This window comes from Colossoma macropomum, unplaced genomic scaffold, assembly GCF_904425465.1.
Source record: "Colossoma macropomum unplaced genomic scaffold, Colossoma_macropomum, whole genome shotgun sequence".
NCBI classification, from domain to species: domain Eukaryota; kingdom Metazoa; phylum Chordata; class Actinopteri; order Characiformes; family Serrasalmidae; genus Colossoma; species Colossoma macropomum.
Window position 1 is genome coordinate 24,626,086 of NW_023494788.1, and position 19,497 is coordinate 24,645,582.

The 19,497-nt window shown below is 41.3% G+C and overlaps 1 protein-coding gene across 1 annotated transcript in view; it reads left to right on the forward strand.

The window, feature by feature from the left end:
- Window positions 1-240: 240 nt before the first annotated feature.
- jakmip1 (janus kinase and microtubule interacting protein 1) overlaps window positions 241-19,497 on the forward strand; it is a 58,445-nt gene continuing 39,188 nt past the window's right edge. Inside the window, exons 1-2 of the mRNA XM_036568882.1 lie at window positions 241-346; window positions 15,921-16,204. Coding sequence (XP_036424775.1) covers window positions 16,067-16,204 — 138 coding nt within the window. The 5' untranslated portion in view covers window positions 241-346; window positions 15,921-16,066. The remainder of the gene's footprint in view (window positions 347-15,920; window positions 16,205-19,497) is intronic.

Consider the following 19,497-nt stretch of genomic DNA (forward strand, 5'->3'; position numbering starts at 1 on the left):
CGGTCTCTGACTTTTGCACACTACTCTCTCTCTTTCTGTCTCTCGCTCTGTTCTCTCTCCCTCCTTCTCTCTCTCTCTTTCTGTCTCTCTCTCTTCCTCTGTGGTTACTTAAGCTCTTTTACCTCCATTCACTCTTCCCAGCAGCAGTGATCACACACACACACACACACAGCTCTCCGTTTCTCACGCCGCTCCAGAGGCTTCCGTGTGGCGTGACGTCCTCGCGGTGGGCGGGCTTGAGGCGCTCGCGCGCCGGTGTGACAGAACCCGAGCGTCCTCGCGTAACAGCACCCTCTCGGCGCGCGCTGGACGAGGGCATCAGCGTGCCTACGACCCCTCTGTGAAGGTAAGACCCTCTCACGCCCTTACTCACGAGCAAGGTTGCTGCGGCACGGGCTGCGCTGGTGCGCGCGAGAGCGCTCTCGACCGAGCCGAGGCGGCCGTGCGTGTGCTCGCGCCGGTCGAGATGGTTGGTTGCATGTATGCATGCATATGAGTGTGAGCGCCTGCATGCACGCTGAGGAGGGAACAGCAGCGCACGGGCTGGTCAGTGCTTGTATGCGCGCATGCTCGAGTGTTAACAGCAGAACAGTTTTCGACAGGCTCGCGCTTGCCTGCAGCCTCCGTCCGGTCGCGCTCGCGTCCATTACACCCGCTAAAAAGGCCCGCTGCGTCTGTTTGTGCGTTTAGCTCGTGCAACGGCCCGCTCTGCACGCGCGTGCTAGTCCGGTTTCATCTCCTTCGGTTCGTCTCTTTGGGTTGGAGATGGAAGGACAGGGCTGGACAGGGAGGGGAAGGAGGATGCAGCTCTATCTCTCTCTCCCTCCCTCTCTCCCTCTCTCTCTCTCTCTCTCCCTGAGGGTGTGGTTCTGAAGGCCCGGTGCAGAGCTCTTATCTGCAAGCGTGATCCACAGCTAACGGACTGCAGGATGGAGCAAACCTCATGACAGCTGGAAACGTTAGGCAGGTTTGGTTGGAGTGCTGCTAACTGAGCTACAGCATTATGATAATTTGACTAGCACAGTTACAGTAAGGACCAAAAGCACAACCAGCAATCAGAATCAGAATCGCTTTATTTTGCCAAATACACCGATCAGGCATAACATTATGACCACCTAGTTGTTTCTACGCTCATTGTCCAGGGGTCCTGACCACTGAAGAACAGGGTAAACGGGGGCTAATAAAGTATCAGAGAAACAGATGGACTACAGTCTGTAACTGTAGAACTACAAAGTGCACCTATATAGTAAGTGGAGCTGATAAAATGGACAATGAGCGTAGAAACAAGTAGGTGGTCATAATGTTATGCCTGATCGGTGTATGTGATACAAAGGCTACTGGAGGGAACAGACCAGACAAGCACACAGACTGTTAACAGATATTTCTCTAAGCGACAAAATAAAGATGCAGTTAATAGAATAAAGTGTACTAGTAAGCCAGTGAGAACAGAGCTAAACAGATGTGTGAATATCTGTATATATATATTGCAGATATCAGTATCTATACATATCGCTGCTGTCGTAACAAAACCTCGTATCTCCAAAATGATAACTTTACAGGAGAAGGAGAAAACATGCTTTACTTTTAATGTAAGTCAGTGGAACCAGACTGTTTTCCAAGTCATTTTGAACCTTCTCCTTTCATCCAATCATCATGAAATTTACACATAATGTAAAGGGCAACAATCATTCTTTAATTATGTCAAAAACTGAAAAACGGCAAAAATGGAGATTTGTTCCGAAGTTTTGTTCCGACAGCAGCGATATGCAGGTCTAAGTAGTAGTCGGCATATAATAACTATTATATGCTGAATATTTAAGAATGATACTGAGGTATCGGTGGAGAATAAGATGCAGGAATCATTGCCCTTTAAAGGCGAGTGCTCTTTTATTGAACAGGCAGCAAAGGAGAAATGGCCGGTAACCTCTAGCCATACACTTTCAGGTAGTAACCACACACAAACTACTAATAGCACATACAACCCTTCTCCACATCATAGACCAACAGCAACAACTTACTTACAATAAATGCCTCTCCTACTGTGACTGACCAAGAGCCTCTGCACGTGGCCGCTCTTTCGCAGCAGTACGAGCAAGTAGAGAGACGCTACAATATAAACATTGGTAAAAATTAACATCTGTACAGTTGTGCAAATAAACATTATGTTACAGAGGAGTAAGACAGTAAGAATGTTTATTAGGTTCAGTTTAAAAAGTGTGAGGTGTCCACTGTGGCTAATGAGCTACAGCTCTGAGGAAGAAGCTGTTAGCATGTCTGGCTGTGCTGGTTCTGATGGCCCTCAATCTTCTACCAGAGGGAAGTGTCTGGAAGAGGTGATGTCCAGGATGAGAGGGGTCAGCTGTTATTTTGCCAGCATGCTGCTGTTGTAGATGTCCTGAAGTGTTGGCAGATACATCCAATGGCCCTCTCAGCTGTCCTGAATATGCGCTGGAGTTTGGCTCCTTCTTGTGAGGTGGAGGAACCAAACCAGATGGTTATGGATGATGTGAGGATGGACTCGATGATCGCTGTGTAGAACTGGATCAGGTTGAATTTCTTCAGCTGTCTCAGGTAGAGCATTCTCTGCTGTGCTCTTATAGCTATGAAGATCATGTTCCTCTCCCACTTCAGGTCCCTGGATGTGGTGGTGCTCAGGAACTTGATTGACTTGAGGAAACCACAGAGCCATTGATGTTGAGTGAGGATAGTGAACTACATCTTTAATACCGATACTTTGACACTGTTTCCTAATAGCAGACAGGAGGATAGAGGCTATTTATAGTCACACAGAGCACGGCCAAAACCTCTTTGTATCGTGCAGTAATTACATAAAGTCATAACAGCAGTAAAGTGCATTGGATTTGAATGTCATAAACCTGGAGTGGGGAACTGAAGGCCGGAGTCCAACACAGTTTGGTGATTTCCCTGCTTCAGCACTCCTATCTAAACCGAGCAATAAACTTGAGTTGAATCAGGTGTGTTTGAGCAGAAAAATCCAAATTGTACAGTGTGATACTGTGGTCACTGAGTGACCAAGGGAGGTGATAGGAAGGCGTGAGTGATAGGCCTTTTCAGCTGAATACTTTTAAATATATTACTTTTAAGTGGAGGGTGCAAAACCTACAAAAAACACTTTTAAAGGCAATACACAGCATAGTTCTCTCCCCAGAGAACTATTTGGACTGGGTTTTCAGCAAACTCCCAAACTCCCACCTAAACCGGCCCCCCTGAGGACTTGAATAGTCTAGTCCTGAGCTTAGAATTGTGTGTGTTCCTGTGTGTACGCTTTCTGTACAACCAAAGGGGGAGCGGGTAACAGCCAAGGTTTGACTTTAATTATCTTTTACTCTACCGAGACGCGCTAAAGCTTTATAATTTGCCCATTTGACCATCGTTGTGTAAGCTACTTTTATATCATTGAAATGCTGCAAAAACGCCATCGCCACCATTGAGTGCATTTACATGCACTCAATAATCCAATCCTAATCGGATTTCTGCAGTTATCTGATTATTCAAATGGTCGTGTAAACACCATACTCCGATCTAGAAACCCGTTTAAGAAATCTGATAAAGAGGCTGGATTTTAGCTCAGTAATCAGATTTCTCAGTGCATGTAAACTCTTACTCTGATTTCTTTCGGATTTCTCAGTCTGCGCATGTGTGGAACAGACTGCTGTACAGGAAATAAGCCGCGAGACGCAGCAAAACATTTTATGGAGCGACGCTGAAACCGACTACATCCTCAATGAAATGAAGGGTTTAAATATTCTTCATCGTCTAGATGATGTATGTTCATATTTTCAGGTAAAGCAGCGCGATGTTTTAAAAAAGGCGCGGCATGAAGTTCGAGTTTTATATTACGTTTACGTCACGTCTTCTTCTGTGAGTTTATTGGCTGGCTCTAAAGCAGAAATCCGATTACTGTCTGACTTATGTAGACCTGGAGTGTCCCCATTATCTGATTACTTAAGTGCATGTAAACACGTGGATCTGATTACTGACAAAATCTGACTTTCTGCAGTTATCGGATTATTAAGTGCATGTAAACACACTCGATGTGACACAAGTGGATTTAAATAAACACTCATGTAAGTGTTGTCAGAGGCTAAGAGGCATAGGCAAAAGCAAAAAGGACGTATGGGTAATAAACTAGTCGTTCTGTGTAATTATGGTAGTGAACTTGGCCCGTTTAAATGGGACTCACTGGGGATGATGATGCTGCAGTGGAAGCCCGTCATCACCTGCAGGAGACTGGTCCTCCTCACACCTTTCATGAACTCCTCATAATAAAGCTCTGCAGTTTAACTGTCTGGCAACATTTGGCCAAGTTATGTTGAGGTGCTGCATTGCTGTCATACCTGGCCGGCACAGTTACAGTAAAGTCTGATCTGAGTCTGCTACCAAGACCTGTTTTAGTCCTAACTAACTAACAGTTTCTCGTAGTTAAAAAAAACTTTATTACATTATTACATTACATTATTCTTTAGTAATATGTCTCAGTATTTGGTGTCTGTTAGTCTTTGTCACAGCTTGAACTCTATGACTGATTCATAAAGCTTCTACAAAATCTCAAGTCTGCCTTTATTTTTATGGTGTGTTGCACTGTCACTTTTTGTTTCACCTTTGATCTTTTTAAATATTTCAAAAGATGTTTCATGGGTGTCGAAGCCTGAAGACTGTTTTCTCTAAATATGATTCTGAAAAGGCTGGACAAAGTGGATTTTCTCGCTTTTAAACTATTACTAAAGATTAAGAAGAATCAGCTGGGGGGAATTTTTCTTTTAGTTTTTCATAACTGATTAAATAAACTGTATGTTGATAATGGACCCATTACTTTTACTGTGCCAGTCAGAATTAGTGGCACCTTAATGCAGTCCGGCCTGTGCAAATATTATTACAGTTCCTCCATTCTTCACTCTTCATTTTGACCCATTAGTCATGTAGGTGCACGTCAACCATCCCTTTAAATTATGGAAAAACCCAGTGTTGAATTTACCACTGCAGAGTTAATACAACGACGTAGGTTTTTGCAGTTCATCCACGTTTTATTTGGATAAGTTATAGCAGAGTTTGTCTTTTATGTTTCTGAGTGAAGAGCTGACTTGTCCTGTCAGTTTCTGGTGCTCAGCTGCTGGACGTGAGTTTCTGTCCATGTTCTTGGGACCATGTTCAAGACTTTTCAGATTTAGAGTGCTGATCTTGAACTGCTCTATTCGCACGGACTGGAGACACTGTCCTAATATCAATACAGAAATACAGAGTGATTCAAAAAGATTCATCTGATTTCAAAGCGCCATATTTTTACAACTGTGAGGAGCCTAGGAACCAATCACAATCCAATTGAAAGAGGGGGTCATAGAGTTTCTGACTGTCAGTATGGCAACAGTTCTAAGAAAAAGGTCACCAGCATCACCAGATCTCACGCTGTGTGACTTTTTTGTGGGGGTACGTTAAGGATTCTGTTTATGTGCCACTCTCAACAACACTGGATGTTCTCAGAAATCGCATTGAAAGAGCCATGAGGACGGTGACACCTGACATGCTCAATCGAGTATGGGGCGAATTTGACTATGGCGTTGATGTTGTCCGTACAGCTGGAGGAGGTTCATACTGAGCACTTGTAAAAAGTGATTCACACATCAATATGGTCATGAATGTGCTGATATTTCTCAGGGTGTGTATGTATGAGAAAAAAATGCTAATGCATTCAAATCTGAAACATAAGTGCATAGAAAACTTTCACCGCAATAGAGAACATAATGCCTTAAAATGAGCCTGAAAACAAAATTACCCTTCTTTACATTGTTAGTTTATGCAGCTGGTCATATTAAGCACAATTCATCATATCAGTGAAAGTTCCCGGAAACGCCCAGTGTAAAATCTTTGTATACCCAAACTGAGTGTTATATTTTAAAATGTGGCTTGAAAACACATCAGACCTCTCTGAAAACTGCGTGGTCCTAATATTCTGCTGTGTGATTGACTCCCATATTGGAACACTACTAACGCATATCGAAACACAGCAGGGTAAAATTGGCTCTATATATGCAGATCGTGTTATAAACTCTTCTCGTGGTGTCGTTGTGGTTCATTAAAAACATTATCAGGCTTTTATAAGGCGATGTCTTAAAGAAGGTAAGCATGTGCTGAATATGCATGCAGGGAATGCTGGCGTGGCCAGTTGAATGAGCCAACAAACAAATGGATGGATGGATGGACGGAAGACACGCAGACAGATCAGCCTGCTTGCTAGGTTAGCTTTCGCTTGGTTGTTAGCTTTTTCATGGTAAGTTTCACTGACTTGAGCAGAGAGAGACTGTAGGGCAGGGGTGCAGAGCTTAGGCCCAGAGTACAATTTAATGGTTTTCCTGCTCAAACAGACCTGATTTCACTCATCTGTTAATTCCTAGGTTTAGTGGGGTGTTTTTTGAGTAGGCAAACTACCAAACTATGCTGGACACCAGCCCTCTAGGACCAGAGTTGTGCTGTAGGAGACCACAGTTTTATTAAAGCTGTGTGGGCAGGACAGCATGCTAGCCTTGTGATTGGTTAGGATACTGATTACGTACAAGTGGCACAAAATTAGAACCGTCCAGTTTTCATTAGAAGAGTAAAATATTGGCAGTATACATTGGCCATTTAAAGGACATTAGATAAGTTATTAACAGGACATATCATGTGTTTTGTGTGCCCACAAGTGCAAGATTAACCTACTTAATATGTTAAAAGTAAGGTTCCCTGTGGCTTTAAAAGACAAAATGCTTATTTTTCCCAGAATCTTCCATCAAAATGTAATGAGTTTTGCCCTCTCCCACCAACCCTAACCTATCACAGAGCAGAAACACTCAGCTATGTGAGAAACCCTCCCTGATACCAGGTTCCATCGGGAAATACATCACAGATGGAAAATGCGTTATGATTTGCAGTTCACATAATAATAATAATAATAATAATATAATAATATTTTTATTTATATAGTACTTTTCATACAACAACTAAACAGTAATATGAGAAATTCTTAGTGTTCATTTAGAATCATATAAGAAAATGACAGAGATCAAATTAAAAAGATAAATAAATAGAGAGTTAAAGGGAGACGTTTTTTAGATGCTTCTTAAAACTGAGCACTGAGCTTGACTGTCTAATAAAAGGTGAACTGAGCTCCACAGTTTAGAAGCACAATAACTGAAAGAGTCTCTCCATGTTTTCTGTATTTTACAGAAGGTGTTTGTTGAAGGTCAGTATCTGCAGATCTAAGATCACGTGCTGGAACATAAACAGACAGACACTCTGTGATGTAATCGGTGCTTTAAGGTCATTTAGAGCCTTAAAAACTAGTAGTAGAGCTTTAAAATCCTGAACGATACAGACAGCCAGTGCAGTTCTTTTAAAATGGGTGTGATCTGATCTCTCTGTGTTGTTTTGATTAGGATGCTGCCGAATTTTGTACAAGTTGTAGGGAAGTATTGTTTTCTTAGGAAGTCCACTAAGAAGACCATTACAGTGATCAACTCTGCTGGTAACAAATGCATGAACAAGTTTCCCTGGTCGCTCTGAGATTTCTGAGGTTTATCTGAGTTTTTGTACCAACAATCAGTATTTCCGTTTTTTCATGCCTTAGTTGTAGAACATTTTGCAACATCCACTGAGAAATATCTGACAGCTGGTTAGTCTTTTTACAGAGTCTTGGTCATCAGAAGGAATGGAAATGTATAGCTGGGTGTCATCAGCATAGCTATGGAAATTTATATTATATTACCTAATGACATCACCTAGAGATAGCATGTACAAAGAGAAAAGCAAAGGCCCTAAAACTGAACCTTGAGGTGCTCCACAAGAAATACCAAATCTTTTTGATGAATGATTTCCCACAAACTGCCTGTTGCCTAAATATGATTTAATCCATTCTAAAACTGTGCCCGAGAGGCCGACCCAGCATTCAAGACAAACTTCTAACTTTTAACATAGCAGAGCTGCTTCTCCAAGCTGATGTTTGTGTATGTGCTGTTTTGTCTTTTTCACAAGTCAACAAAAAAACGTTAAAAACAGTTATTTTCACCATGCCTGTATCATTCTACTGACCACTGGTTGCTAAGTAACAATAACGGTCACTTTACTCTAAGCTGTTGGAGCTACTTCTTTGCCAAAAGAAAATGAACGCTTATAAATAGAGAGACTGTGTTTGTGCTGCACATATATGTCCTGTTATTGCAGATTTGTGCATGTTTTCATATGTTTTTATATGTGTTAGACAGTTGAGGTCTGGTTTGAGGCGAGCATTGGCTCTCATGGGCTTGTTTTCGCGTGTGTGTGTGTGTGTGTGTGTCTGTTAGAGCTTGTCAGAGGTTTCTTATTAGATTCCACTGTGTTCTGAAGCCTCTGAGTCACATGATCTGCAAGCCAATGAAAGCCTAAACGTTGTGCATTACTGTTTACACCCCTCAGGGCCACCACATAAGCCTCCTTTACTCAGCAGTATTTGCACTGCCCTCAACTTCCTCAACACACAGTTACCCCATGTCTTAAGAGCACACTCTGTGTGCGCGTGCTTGTGCAAGTTCACCAGTGCTGAATGAGGAACGACAGAAAGTTTGCATAATAGCATCAGACTTTATCATAGGCAAAGCACCTGCAGAGCTACTTGGTGGCAATTACTATTGTAAAAAGCACCACACAATCACCAATGAGCTGAACCAAATTTACCCAGGACCAACAGAGGAGTACTTATCTCTGTTGCTTCATTTTACACCAGTGCCATTCATCAAAGATAAGGTGGATACATGGATTATAATACTGCTCCTAAGTGTCAAAGGTCGACAGAACTTGATTTTCCACCTTGTGACTATCTGATGAGCTTTATCTCTGTTGTGAGGGTGGAGCGTGAAGAGCACTGAGCAGCTGTACACTTTGGTTTCATTAGTTGCGTGTGTGCAGTGCACGTCTGTGTGTGTTGGAAAAGAGGCGAGGGTTTTGGGTGTATGCTCCACCCTTGCCGGTCCAGTAAAGTTGCATTTAACACTAGAAAGGCCAGAATTCCATAACTAATATAAAACCCACAGTGGTTATTTTGAACAGTTGAATTTTTCATGCTAAGTTATGTTACAACAGAGAGCGCCAGTGCTGGTACTAGACAACAGAGGCTATTCAAACACCTAAAATGTAGGAAAAGTATAACGTTTAAATGAATTACTTTCACATGTGAGCAAAAACAACAATAAAACACAAAAGTAATACTTCGGTTCTGGGGCGGCTTTTTATGTTACTATGCAGTGAAAAAATCTTGCTTTTTTAAGCAAACTGCTTACAACAAATACACCGATCAGGCATAACATTCTGACCACCTCCTTGTTTCTGCGCTCATCGTCCATTTTATCAGCTCCACTTACTATATAGGTGCACTTTGTAGTTAGGGCTGGGTGATAAAACGATAACGATAAGTATCGCGATATAACTTTTCCTCGATAGAGCGATAAGACAGGTTCGATAAGTGTTCGATATAATACACCATTCTCACACTTCCACGTTTTAGCGAAAGCCCTGGTGGCGTTTTCTACTTCAAGGAAAGCGACACTACTCTGCTGTCGCCAGGAGAGGGCGCACTTCCGAATTTTTCGACTTGATTAGAGAGGGAGGGGGCCACGAGTAAAAAAGGGTCGCCAAATATACTTTAGCAACAGCTGAAACGCGGAGTTATACAGTCCCTATTTGAGTGGAGCGACCGGCGATCTGTTCTCATGTGACCGAGTGTGAGTGACGAGGTCAGTGGTGTAACTGTACTGACCTACAGCGAACTCACCTCTTTACTAACATCCTAACAACTTTAGCGGTGTTAAATCACGTCTGCAGCGCCGTGTTACAGCGCCAAACCGTCATATTTTAGTATTAGTGCATTCTCGAGCAACGAAAGTGAAAGAAAGAAGTGGGTTCATGTTCGAAAGTAAACTGAGGAAGCTGTGAGGCACTGGAGAGCGGGAGAGCGCTCTCTCTCCAGGCTAGCTGTTTTTAGCTGCTGGCTAACTTGAAGCAGCGCTCCGGCAAAACACGGTGAATTGATGATACGGTAGATCAAACAAGACACAAAAGCAACGCTTTCAGTTTAAACATAGCTAAAAGGAGGACTCTGTGACTGGTGTGAGAGATTCACACTGCAGATAATGCTTTTACACAGCGAGCGTCAGATACACTGCGGTTCACCCCTTAAACTACTACAGTAGCATAGAGAAACCCAGTCGTCTAGCTGGTGTCTGAATACTGTGATCTGCTCCGACATGGATGTGGTAGGAGTGACCGCAGTGACCTACTGAACCGAGTCGACGTTGTTGAGAAACTAAAGAGTTTAGCACTGTTGTTGGCCACTTGTTTAGCGTTTGTAACGGGGTAGCCGAGCGCTCGTCACCAGACAGCTAAAATAATCTGTTTTCTTTCTTAAATCATGACTATTACAAAAATTGCAGCTGTGCTTTTCCAGCTGATAAAAACGGCTCAGAAACTTTCTCCCACTGTCCCAAGACAGATTAGTGAAATGTTTCACTGTTTGCCGAGTGTTTGTCATGATCGGACCACAATTAACCACCCAGGAGCAAAATCAGCCTTCAAACATGAAAGAAATCATGATTAGACATTTATCGCGATATGTATCGATATCGAACGATATGAATTTTGTTTATCGTGATAACATTTTTGGCCATATCGCCCAGCTCTATTTGTAGTTCTACAGTTACAGACTGTAGTCCATCTGTTTCTCTGCATACTTTGTTAGCCCCCTTTTACCCTGTTCTTCAGTGGTCAGGACCCCCATGGACCCTCACAGAGCAGCTACTATTTGGGTGGTGGATCATTCTCAGCACTGCAGTAATACTAAGTGGTGGTGGTGTGTTAGTGTGTGTTGTGCTGGTCTGAGTGGATCAGACCCAGCAGTGCTGCTGGAGTTTTTAAACACTGTGTCCACTCACTGTCCACTCTATTAGACTGTCAATCCACCTTGTAGATGTAAAGTCAGAGATGATAGCTCATCTGCTGCTGCACAATGAGCAATGAGCGTAGAAACAAGGAGGTGGTCATATTGTTATGCCTGATCTGTGTACATCACTTTTGTCGGAACAAAACCTTGTATCTCCATTTTTGTCTTTTTTCAGTTTTTTTTACCTAATTTGAAAATGCCTGTTGCCATTTACCTTGTGTGTAGATTTCATGATGAATGGGCCAAAATAAACAGCCCAAAATGACTTGGGGGGGTCTGGTTCCATTGACTTACATTAAAAGTAGAGTATGTTTTTTCCTTCTCCTATAAAGTTACCGTTTAGGTTTTGTTCTGACAGCAGCGATATATTATTTAAATCTTTTTGTATGTTTGAATATTATTTATTCAAGTAATCAAACTTGACTACGTAATATCGAATGCAGGATACGTTTGATGCTGCTGCAGTTTCACTAAAACCATAATGTTTCTTATAACTCTTTCTCAGATGGAGCTCAACCATCTTCAGCACCTCACTTTCTCCTAGTCGCTGCTCGAGTAACTGCATCTTGTTGTCCAGATACAGGTGCCCTGTTCACCGTGTATTTGTAGCCAACCCAGCGCTGGGCAATATGACGATATCATTATCATGATAAATTACGTCATAATACTGTAGACTTTTCTAAACATATTGTGTAAATCAATACTTGTAGAACACTGACCAACTGCATGTTTCATTAGACAAAGAGAGCGAAAGTAGTCCTTTTTAAGTGGATTTACTGCAACACTGTGAGCCAAATACTGAATAAAAATGTTCAGTTTTTGATAGTATTTTTTTATAAAAAGCGCACTTTTTTCTCTGTTCCAGCTGATCAGATGTCAAAAAATAAATACGGTGTATTGTGAAAAGTATTGCAATGTTATATTTTAGCCATTTCGCCCACCTCTAAGCAAACCAGAGCTTTATAATGAATTTATTGGGCTTGTGTGCCATAACTACACACATTTCAACTTTTTTAACCAACAAAAAGATGGTTCTTCAAGGGTTCTTTAGTAAAGAAAATGGTTCTATATAGAACCATGAACTCTCAAATGTTGTTGGCATAATCGCTGATGGAAAATGTGCATGAATGTGTTATAGATATTTGAAAAGGGTTCTATATACAACCAAAGGGGGCTTCTGTTGTTACAACCTTGGCATTGTAACAGTAGGAGAACCATTTTGAGTGCTATATCTATAAAAAAAAAACATCTACAGCAATTCTCAGTCTGAAGAACCATGATACCCCCCCAACTCACCACCACTGCTGCAGCCTGTTAAGCTCTTATTACTCATTACTAATGTAACGGAGCTCATTTTTCATTTCACAGATAACACGATGACACATGTAAATGAAAAGGTTACTTAGTGCCCTGTTTATAGTGTTTTGGACAGCAGTGGTTTGTCTGTGTTGGCATCTTTGAATATCACTCTTGGAGAGCCATGAATGTGTGTGGTTTCCAGATCCTTAGCTGGGGTCCTAGTAACTCTGCCATTAACCTAGAGGTACACTTAGTTTTGCATCAGTGACGTTGGTTGTTTAAGCAGTTTGCATATTTTGTATATGGTAATGTAAATCCTTGTATATGTGTATATTGTGTGAAAAAGCTCTCTGTTTATTATTATGAATGAGAGCCACTCATGCAGAAGTCCAAGTAGTTACAAGAGTTCAGAAACTTTTTCATTATTCAGAACCTCTCACATTTCAGTGTTCAGTATACTGTAGAGTATACAGGGCATTGAATATCATATGCTTCCCATTCCCAGTTAAAATAACTACATATCTATATATCCATCCATCCTTCCTTCCTTCAAACTGCTTATCCTTCTGGGTCGCGGTGGGGTGCTGGAGCCTATCCCAGCTGTCATTGGGCGGAATGCAGGATACACCCTGGACAGGTCGCCAGTCCATCGCAGGACAGACAGACATACACATTCACTCACACCTAGGGGCAATTTAGCACATCCAATTGGCCTGACTGCATGTTTTTGGACTGTGGGAGGAAACCGGAGTACCTGGATGAAACCCACGCAGACACGGGGAGAACAGGCAAACTCCACACAGAAATGCCCCTGGTCACCCAGCCGGGAATCGAACCCAGGCCCTTTTTGCTGTAAGGCGACCGCGCCACCCACTGCGCCACCATGCTGCCCGTATATCACTGCTGTCAGAAAAACCTCGTATCATAGCATTTTTCAGTTTTTGACATAATTTGAAAATGATGCCTGTTGCCCTTTACATTGTATGTAAATTTCATGATAAATGGGTTGGGTTCCTTTGACTTACATTAAAAGTAAAGTAGGTTTTTTTCCTTTTCCTGTAAAGTTAAGGTTTTCTTCCGACAGCAGTGATATGTAGATTGTTTTTAAACTGGCCAGTCTCATTGGAGGGAATGTTATTAGTATGGTAGCATCCATCCTACTAGTATGAACACATTCTTTCAGTTTCACAGAGAGCAGGAGATGTTGACTGGGCTTTACTCTGTGTTGTGAAAGTCTGTTAATCTGATTTCCGTAAGCTTGTTCATGTCTTTTTTCTTACTGCTCTGAAAATCCTCCTGTATATGTCGAAATGAAGGCCTTTTTCAGGAGTGTGTTTGTGCATGTGCCTGTGTATCGGTATGCAGCATAAGCCTGTTAGTCTCTTTCCCTTAAGAGTGCAAGGATCTCAGAATGCCGGTAAACTGATTACGTCGACATCTTGCAGCCAAATGTGTGTTTGTGTGTGTTTTTGCTCAACCTTAAGATTACAAACAGGTAAATGTCAAAGCATGCTGATTTTGGTGTCCTGTCTCTCTTTCTGGAATAGTCTGTGTGTCTGTGATAACAGGAAAAACCTTTTTGTATCATCCAGTAATTGCCCACAGTCGGAAAAGCAGTAAAACGCTGTGGTTTTCATGTAATAAACCTTGTGAAATAAAGCTTGCAGTTCCTCAAGTTAATCAAGTTCATTAGACACTGTTAACTTAATAGTGGCACTTTTACAGTACTGCGCACAAACGTAGAGACCACCCATCATTTATTAAATTTCCAGTCAAATGGCCTTAAAGTACAAGCTGTTTATTTGTCAGGAGATATTTCTGAGGAGATTAGATACAACTTAATCCACTTGCATAGGAAAGGGTGACGTAAAAGGAAAATAAGCAAAACAGAAGTTTAAAAAGGGGATTTCATAAAATGATTAAAATATATTGAGAAAATGGAACCATGCAAGACTGAGTGGACCACCAAAACAGTCCCCATCAGATAAACAGCACTTAAAGCTTTCGTCTCTGAGAGAGAGGAGAAAATCAAGCTGCTTCAGATCTGAAAACATCCACAGGTGTTTCTGTCCATCCTTCCACTTTGAGAGGACAACTCAGCGCTATGAGTGTGAAACAATGTGTAGCTGTCAGGAAGGAAATTTGCAAATCAAACAAAGCAGCTGCTGGTGATCTCAGAACAATGGACTGACCACCCCGGAGTCCAGTCCTTAACACAGTTGAATGTGTTTGGGATTATTTGGATCGTCAGAAGCAGAAAATGCAACTTCTAAGACTGAACTTTAGAGGTGTGGAAAAAATCTCTTTTCTCTTAATATTGTATTTAATTGTTGAGGCGTCAAGGCAATTTTCTGTTAAATATGTGTTTGTCTTTACTTAATGGCCAGTTTGACTAGAGAGAAAGTAAATGACAGGTGGTCAGTCACTCCATTGATTTATCAATTCAAGTTTAATTACAGTGTGAGTTATGATTTATGAGTATATTAAAGGAATAGTTTGACAAGAAAAATTGGCTACGTTGTGTCCAAGTTTGCTTTGGTCCAGAGGGTGCTTCTATACCTTTGGTGCACCCTTTGCTGATAAGAGTGTTTAATTACACCGCTTGTATAATTAAGGAATAGAATGGGACACTCTGGAGTAGCCACACATGAGGTCACTGTTCCCAATGCCACTGTATTGTCTGGAGTGAAGGAGCTCCATCCAGTACCACTAGGATGAGTTGAAGAGCTGTTTGTGATTGAGAATTAGTCATCTAACATCAGTACCTGGCATCACTTATGCCTTTGTGGCGGAATACAATCAAATCATCACACGTGTTCCAATATCTAGCTCCACTCACAGAAAAAAAGGTAGTAAACTGTCACTGGGTCAGTCCCCCTCTCGTCACTGAGGTGGAACCCTCAAGGGTCCATCTCAGTACCTTTAGTCAGGGAACATAACTGAACCATAATCCACTGAAATGATATGTTCTAAGCTGTACTGACTCCACACACCCCGTCTCGTCTCCAGGACTTTATTTTACTGTTCTGTTTTAAAACATTCAGTTATGAAAAGGAACAAATACGAACTTTTCACCTGGAAAAACGTAAAGGTGGACGATATGGTAAAATGTAATAATATGATACTTCAGGGTGTTTTTTATGATGCATGATGTCACAATATTAATTTTTTTGTAATATCTGATCAGTTAGAACAGACAAAGTAGTGCCACATTTTAAAAATACCATCAAAAACTATTAATCCAGTGACCTGTGTTGAACATTTCTCACATTGCTGCACTAAATCCAATTAAACATGACTAATTATGCTCTTTTTAATTGAACATGCAGTTGGAAAGTGATTTTTTAGGTACTGACAATATCTGTGATGCGCTCTGAAAAGCATGTTATGGCATGTTGTGATGTAATTTATCACAATAACGATAGTGCCCAGCTCTGCATCTGAGAGAAGATGCATCGGGTTGCTTCACATTCAAACGCTGTAAGGAGAGCTTTGCTGTAACTGAGTGACAACATCTTGCATGTAATACAGTTCTTTCTCCACTAGATGGAGCCTCTAGCATAGATTTTAGTTCCACAGTTGGATTAGTCAGTGAAGAGTCTACATTGAAGACTCTTTGAAATGCAGCAGTTAAATGTGTTTTCTCTGCGTTTGTTTTCAGATTGAAGGCTCGGCTGTCGCCCCTGACGATGACAAAGAAGAGGATGATGACGGTAGAGAGGTCTGCCCCTGTTGTGGCGAGTAATTTTGTGTGAGAGAGCCGTGAATCGGACGGGAGGTTCGCCAAAGGAGGGGGCAGCAGAGAAGATGTCTGCAAACACACCTACCTCAGCCCCTCCCCCTAAGAAGAGCAGGGGGAAGCAGGAGGCTATGGAGGCAGCCAATGAGGAGCTGAAGACCAAACTGTCTGACATACAAAATGAGCTGCAGCAGGAAAGGATGAAGGTAATTTAATCATTTACGTTCAATTTATTTTCATCACAGGACACAAGTGCTAGAACTTTACTTATCCTAGAATCTTAGGCCCAATCCCATTTCACCCCTCGCCCCTACCACTTAGCCTGTATGCACATTCATGCCTAGAGGTAAGGTGTCCTGATTTTTGTTGAGATAGAGGTGTAGGGTGAAGTGTTAGGGCTGCATGGCCCTCCAAATAAAGGTTATTCAGAGACACTCCAAACAGAGTGATATGAGGAAAAAAGAAAAACTGACAAGAAGGCTGTGCGAGCGACCAAGGAAACCCACCAATTTAAGTATTTTCTCTGTTAAAATTATGATAATCATTGTATTCATGCTGTTTAAATGTATTATGGTCCTTTCCTTCATAACAAGCATAAAAAAATCACTAGTAGTAGCTGATGTCTCGGTAGCTAGCTACCTAACTTCCCGTTCCACCTTAAATGGTAAACAGCAGTTCTGACACCTGAGGCACTAGAATATAACTGCTGCTCCGTTTAAGGTGGAACAGGAAAATTCGAACAAGAAGCTGGAGAATATCTGACTTCAGCTTCATATCACTGAAGAATTAGTGGTGGGCGATAATAAATAACTGCCCCCCTCTTTGAAGGCATATGATGCCCTAAATGTAACTAAAGCCCAGCAGTGAGGAGCTGAACTTTACCTTCCTCTGCTGTCACTGCAGACTGGCAGCGTCGCCTATAGAGCAGCGCTGGTAGCTGTTAATGAAGTGATGCTCTTTTTATTTGAGGGTCCCATTTTGTAGGAGAAGATTTCAACCACTATCCTTGTAACTCAGTTTCAAGAGGCAAGGAGACACTCAGAAAACAAGAGGTGGGGGTAAAAATAAGAAATGAGATTGGGCCAAAGTCTTTGAATAAGAGTCCCTTTAAATTCATAGTATGGCAAAAAACATTTCTAACATTTTCCCATTGCGCTAAATGTAGTCGATCAGCCAAGACAAGCTTATATCATTGCATGCTTGGCTCAAACTACATCGACTTGTTGAGGACTTGTTGACTTTTGCTGGTAGAAAAAATATTGTATCATGATAATTACCTTACCTTCTATCCTGGTTACAATATTACCACAATATTGCATTTACTGTATTGATATTGTTGGTTAATATTATTTCTCTCTGCCCACTCGTGGATGGAGATGTATTCAAAAATCAGAAGCTTTAGATGCAGCACTGCAAAAAGTGATATCTTTTCAAGTACAATTATCTTAAATATTTATAATATTTTTTATTCCTGTAGAGTTTGTTACACTGTTTACTTGTTTTAGGTCATTTTATTGAGCGAAATGATCTCTTTTTATAATGTTAAATTTATTTTACATTGTCAAATTACTTAAAACATATAAATAAAATGTCTAGAAATAAGTTAAATAATCTTAATTTAAACTTGCAACAATCTCAACAGGAAAACATTAGATTTATTGACTATATTTAAGATAATTTTATCAACAAAATGCCATTTTTTCAGTGTTTTCCCCTTTTCTTCTATCAGAGATTACAGGAAAACAAGTACTTAGTCTTTTGAATCATATGGTGACTTGTGCTTAATATGAACAGGGACGTGAACAACAATATAAACAAGGGCATTTTTTATTTTAAGTTGACTTTATAGGCAGAGATTTTTATATTAAAATAGTCTCAGCGACGTGGGTGCTTTAAAATCATGGGAAGAGTTGTGTTTCCATGCTATAAATGAAATCATCATGTTGTTTCCAAATGCCTTCCTCATCCCTGCCGCTCATGTAACCTTGGCACGTGGTGGAATTGGCCGCAAGTGCACCCAGGCAAACAATGGGGAACAGTTGGGAAATGTGACTGTGTGGCATTAGGAATTAATGCAAGATGTTAGCCACTCTGAGCTGGTGCGTCATTATGGAATGCTACAAAACAACAGGTTTACAAGGAGCTTTAAACTACTGAACAGCACTCAGATGCTGTAGTAGTTCCTTCTTTCTCATACTCATATGGTGCAGTGACCCCTCAAACACAAACCGCTGTGTGTGACTTGAGGTCAGCTACTGCTGCCCTCGTCTGTCAGATTTAGTCAAAGTGTGAATCCAGCAATATTCCAGCCATCCATCAATGTGTGATAACCATAAATAACGAGTGCTGGAGGACAGATGATTGACACATTCCTTCCTTAGGCTTTCATCTGTCCTCCATATCTTAGCGTCAACAATAGTACATGTGCTCGTCTTGACTTGGGGACAGTAACAAAATATTTGTTTCACACTGTCTGATGGGCCTGTCATGATCATGAGTTTTTAGCTGATGAGGAAAATAATTGCAGTTACTAATTTAATTGTCTTTTTTTGTTCATTCTACGCAGCTGTTAAAGTGCAAGACTGAAGTGGCCAATAGGGGTGGGGGGAAATCGATTCTTTAATGCATCGCGATGCAGACGTGGATGATTCTGAATCGATTCACAAATGTCAAAAATAGATTTTCTAAATTAATTTATAATGTAATGTTGATGGAACGCAAAAGGCGGAACTTGGAAGTGGGGAAGTGCAGCGCCCGGACAGTCTGTGGCGGCACAAACACAACTGGATGAGCGAGAAATCCGACCGGCTCCCTCTGCATTAAAGCCAGGTTAGGTCAGGAGTCACAACACAAATGATCAGAAGAGCCATTTTGACCTTTCAACAAAAATCAAACCACCTTGGGAGCCACATTTAATGTCCAGTATGTCTCAGTGTTAATGTCCTAGTATGGACTAAAAATATAAACAAAAACGCAGACTTACTTTGCTCTGTTTTAAGGTTCAGCTATAGCTGCTTTCCTCCCATCTCTGCCAGAAAACTTTCCTCAGAAGTTGAGTAGTTTCTTGTAAAATGTCTCTTAACTTTCGACTGTTTTACGAGGCTGAAGTCGTTTTTTATTCTCTAGCTTCTTGTTCGATTTTTTCCCGTTCCACCTTAAATTCTGCCAGAATGTAAATGCAGCACCATTTAAGGTGGAACGGGAAAATTCGAAAGAGAAGCGACTTCATCTTCGCAACGTTTTATTGTTTGACAGTCTCTCCTCGCAGGTTTAACATTCCAGGAAACCGACTCCGCTGCTTATAAATGCGAATAAGTCCTTTCGTCTCCAAATGTTGGTCTTAAATCTCTCTCTTTGCCGTTTCGTAACGTCGAGACTTCGTTGCTGTGTGACCTGCAGTCTGCACACCAGTTCTCAGTCATTGAGAACCAGGGCTTTCGCGCTATGTTGCACACTTTGGAGCCGAGATACATCGTCCAGTCTTGAAGATATTTTACTG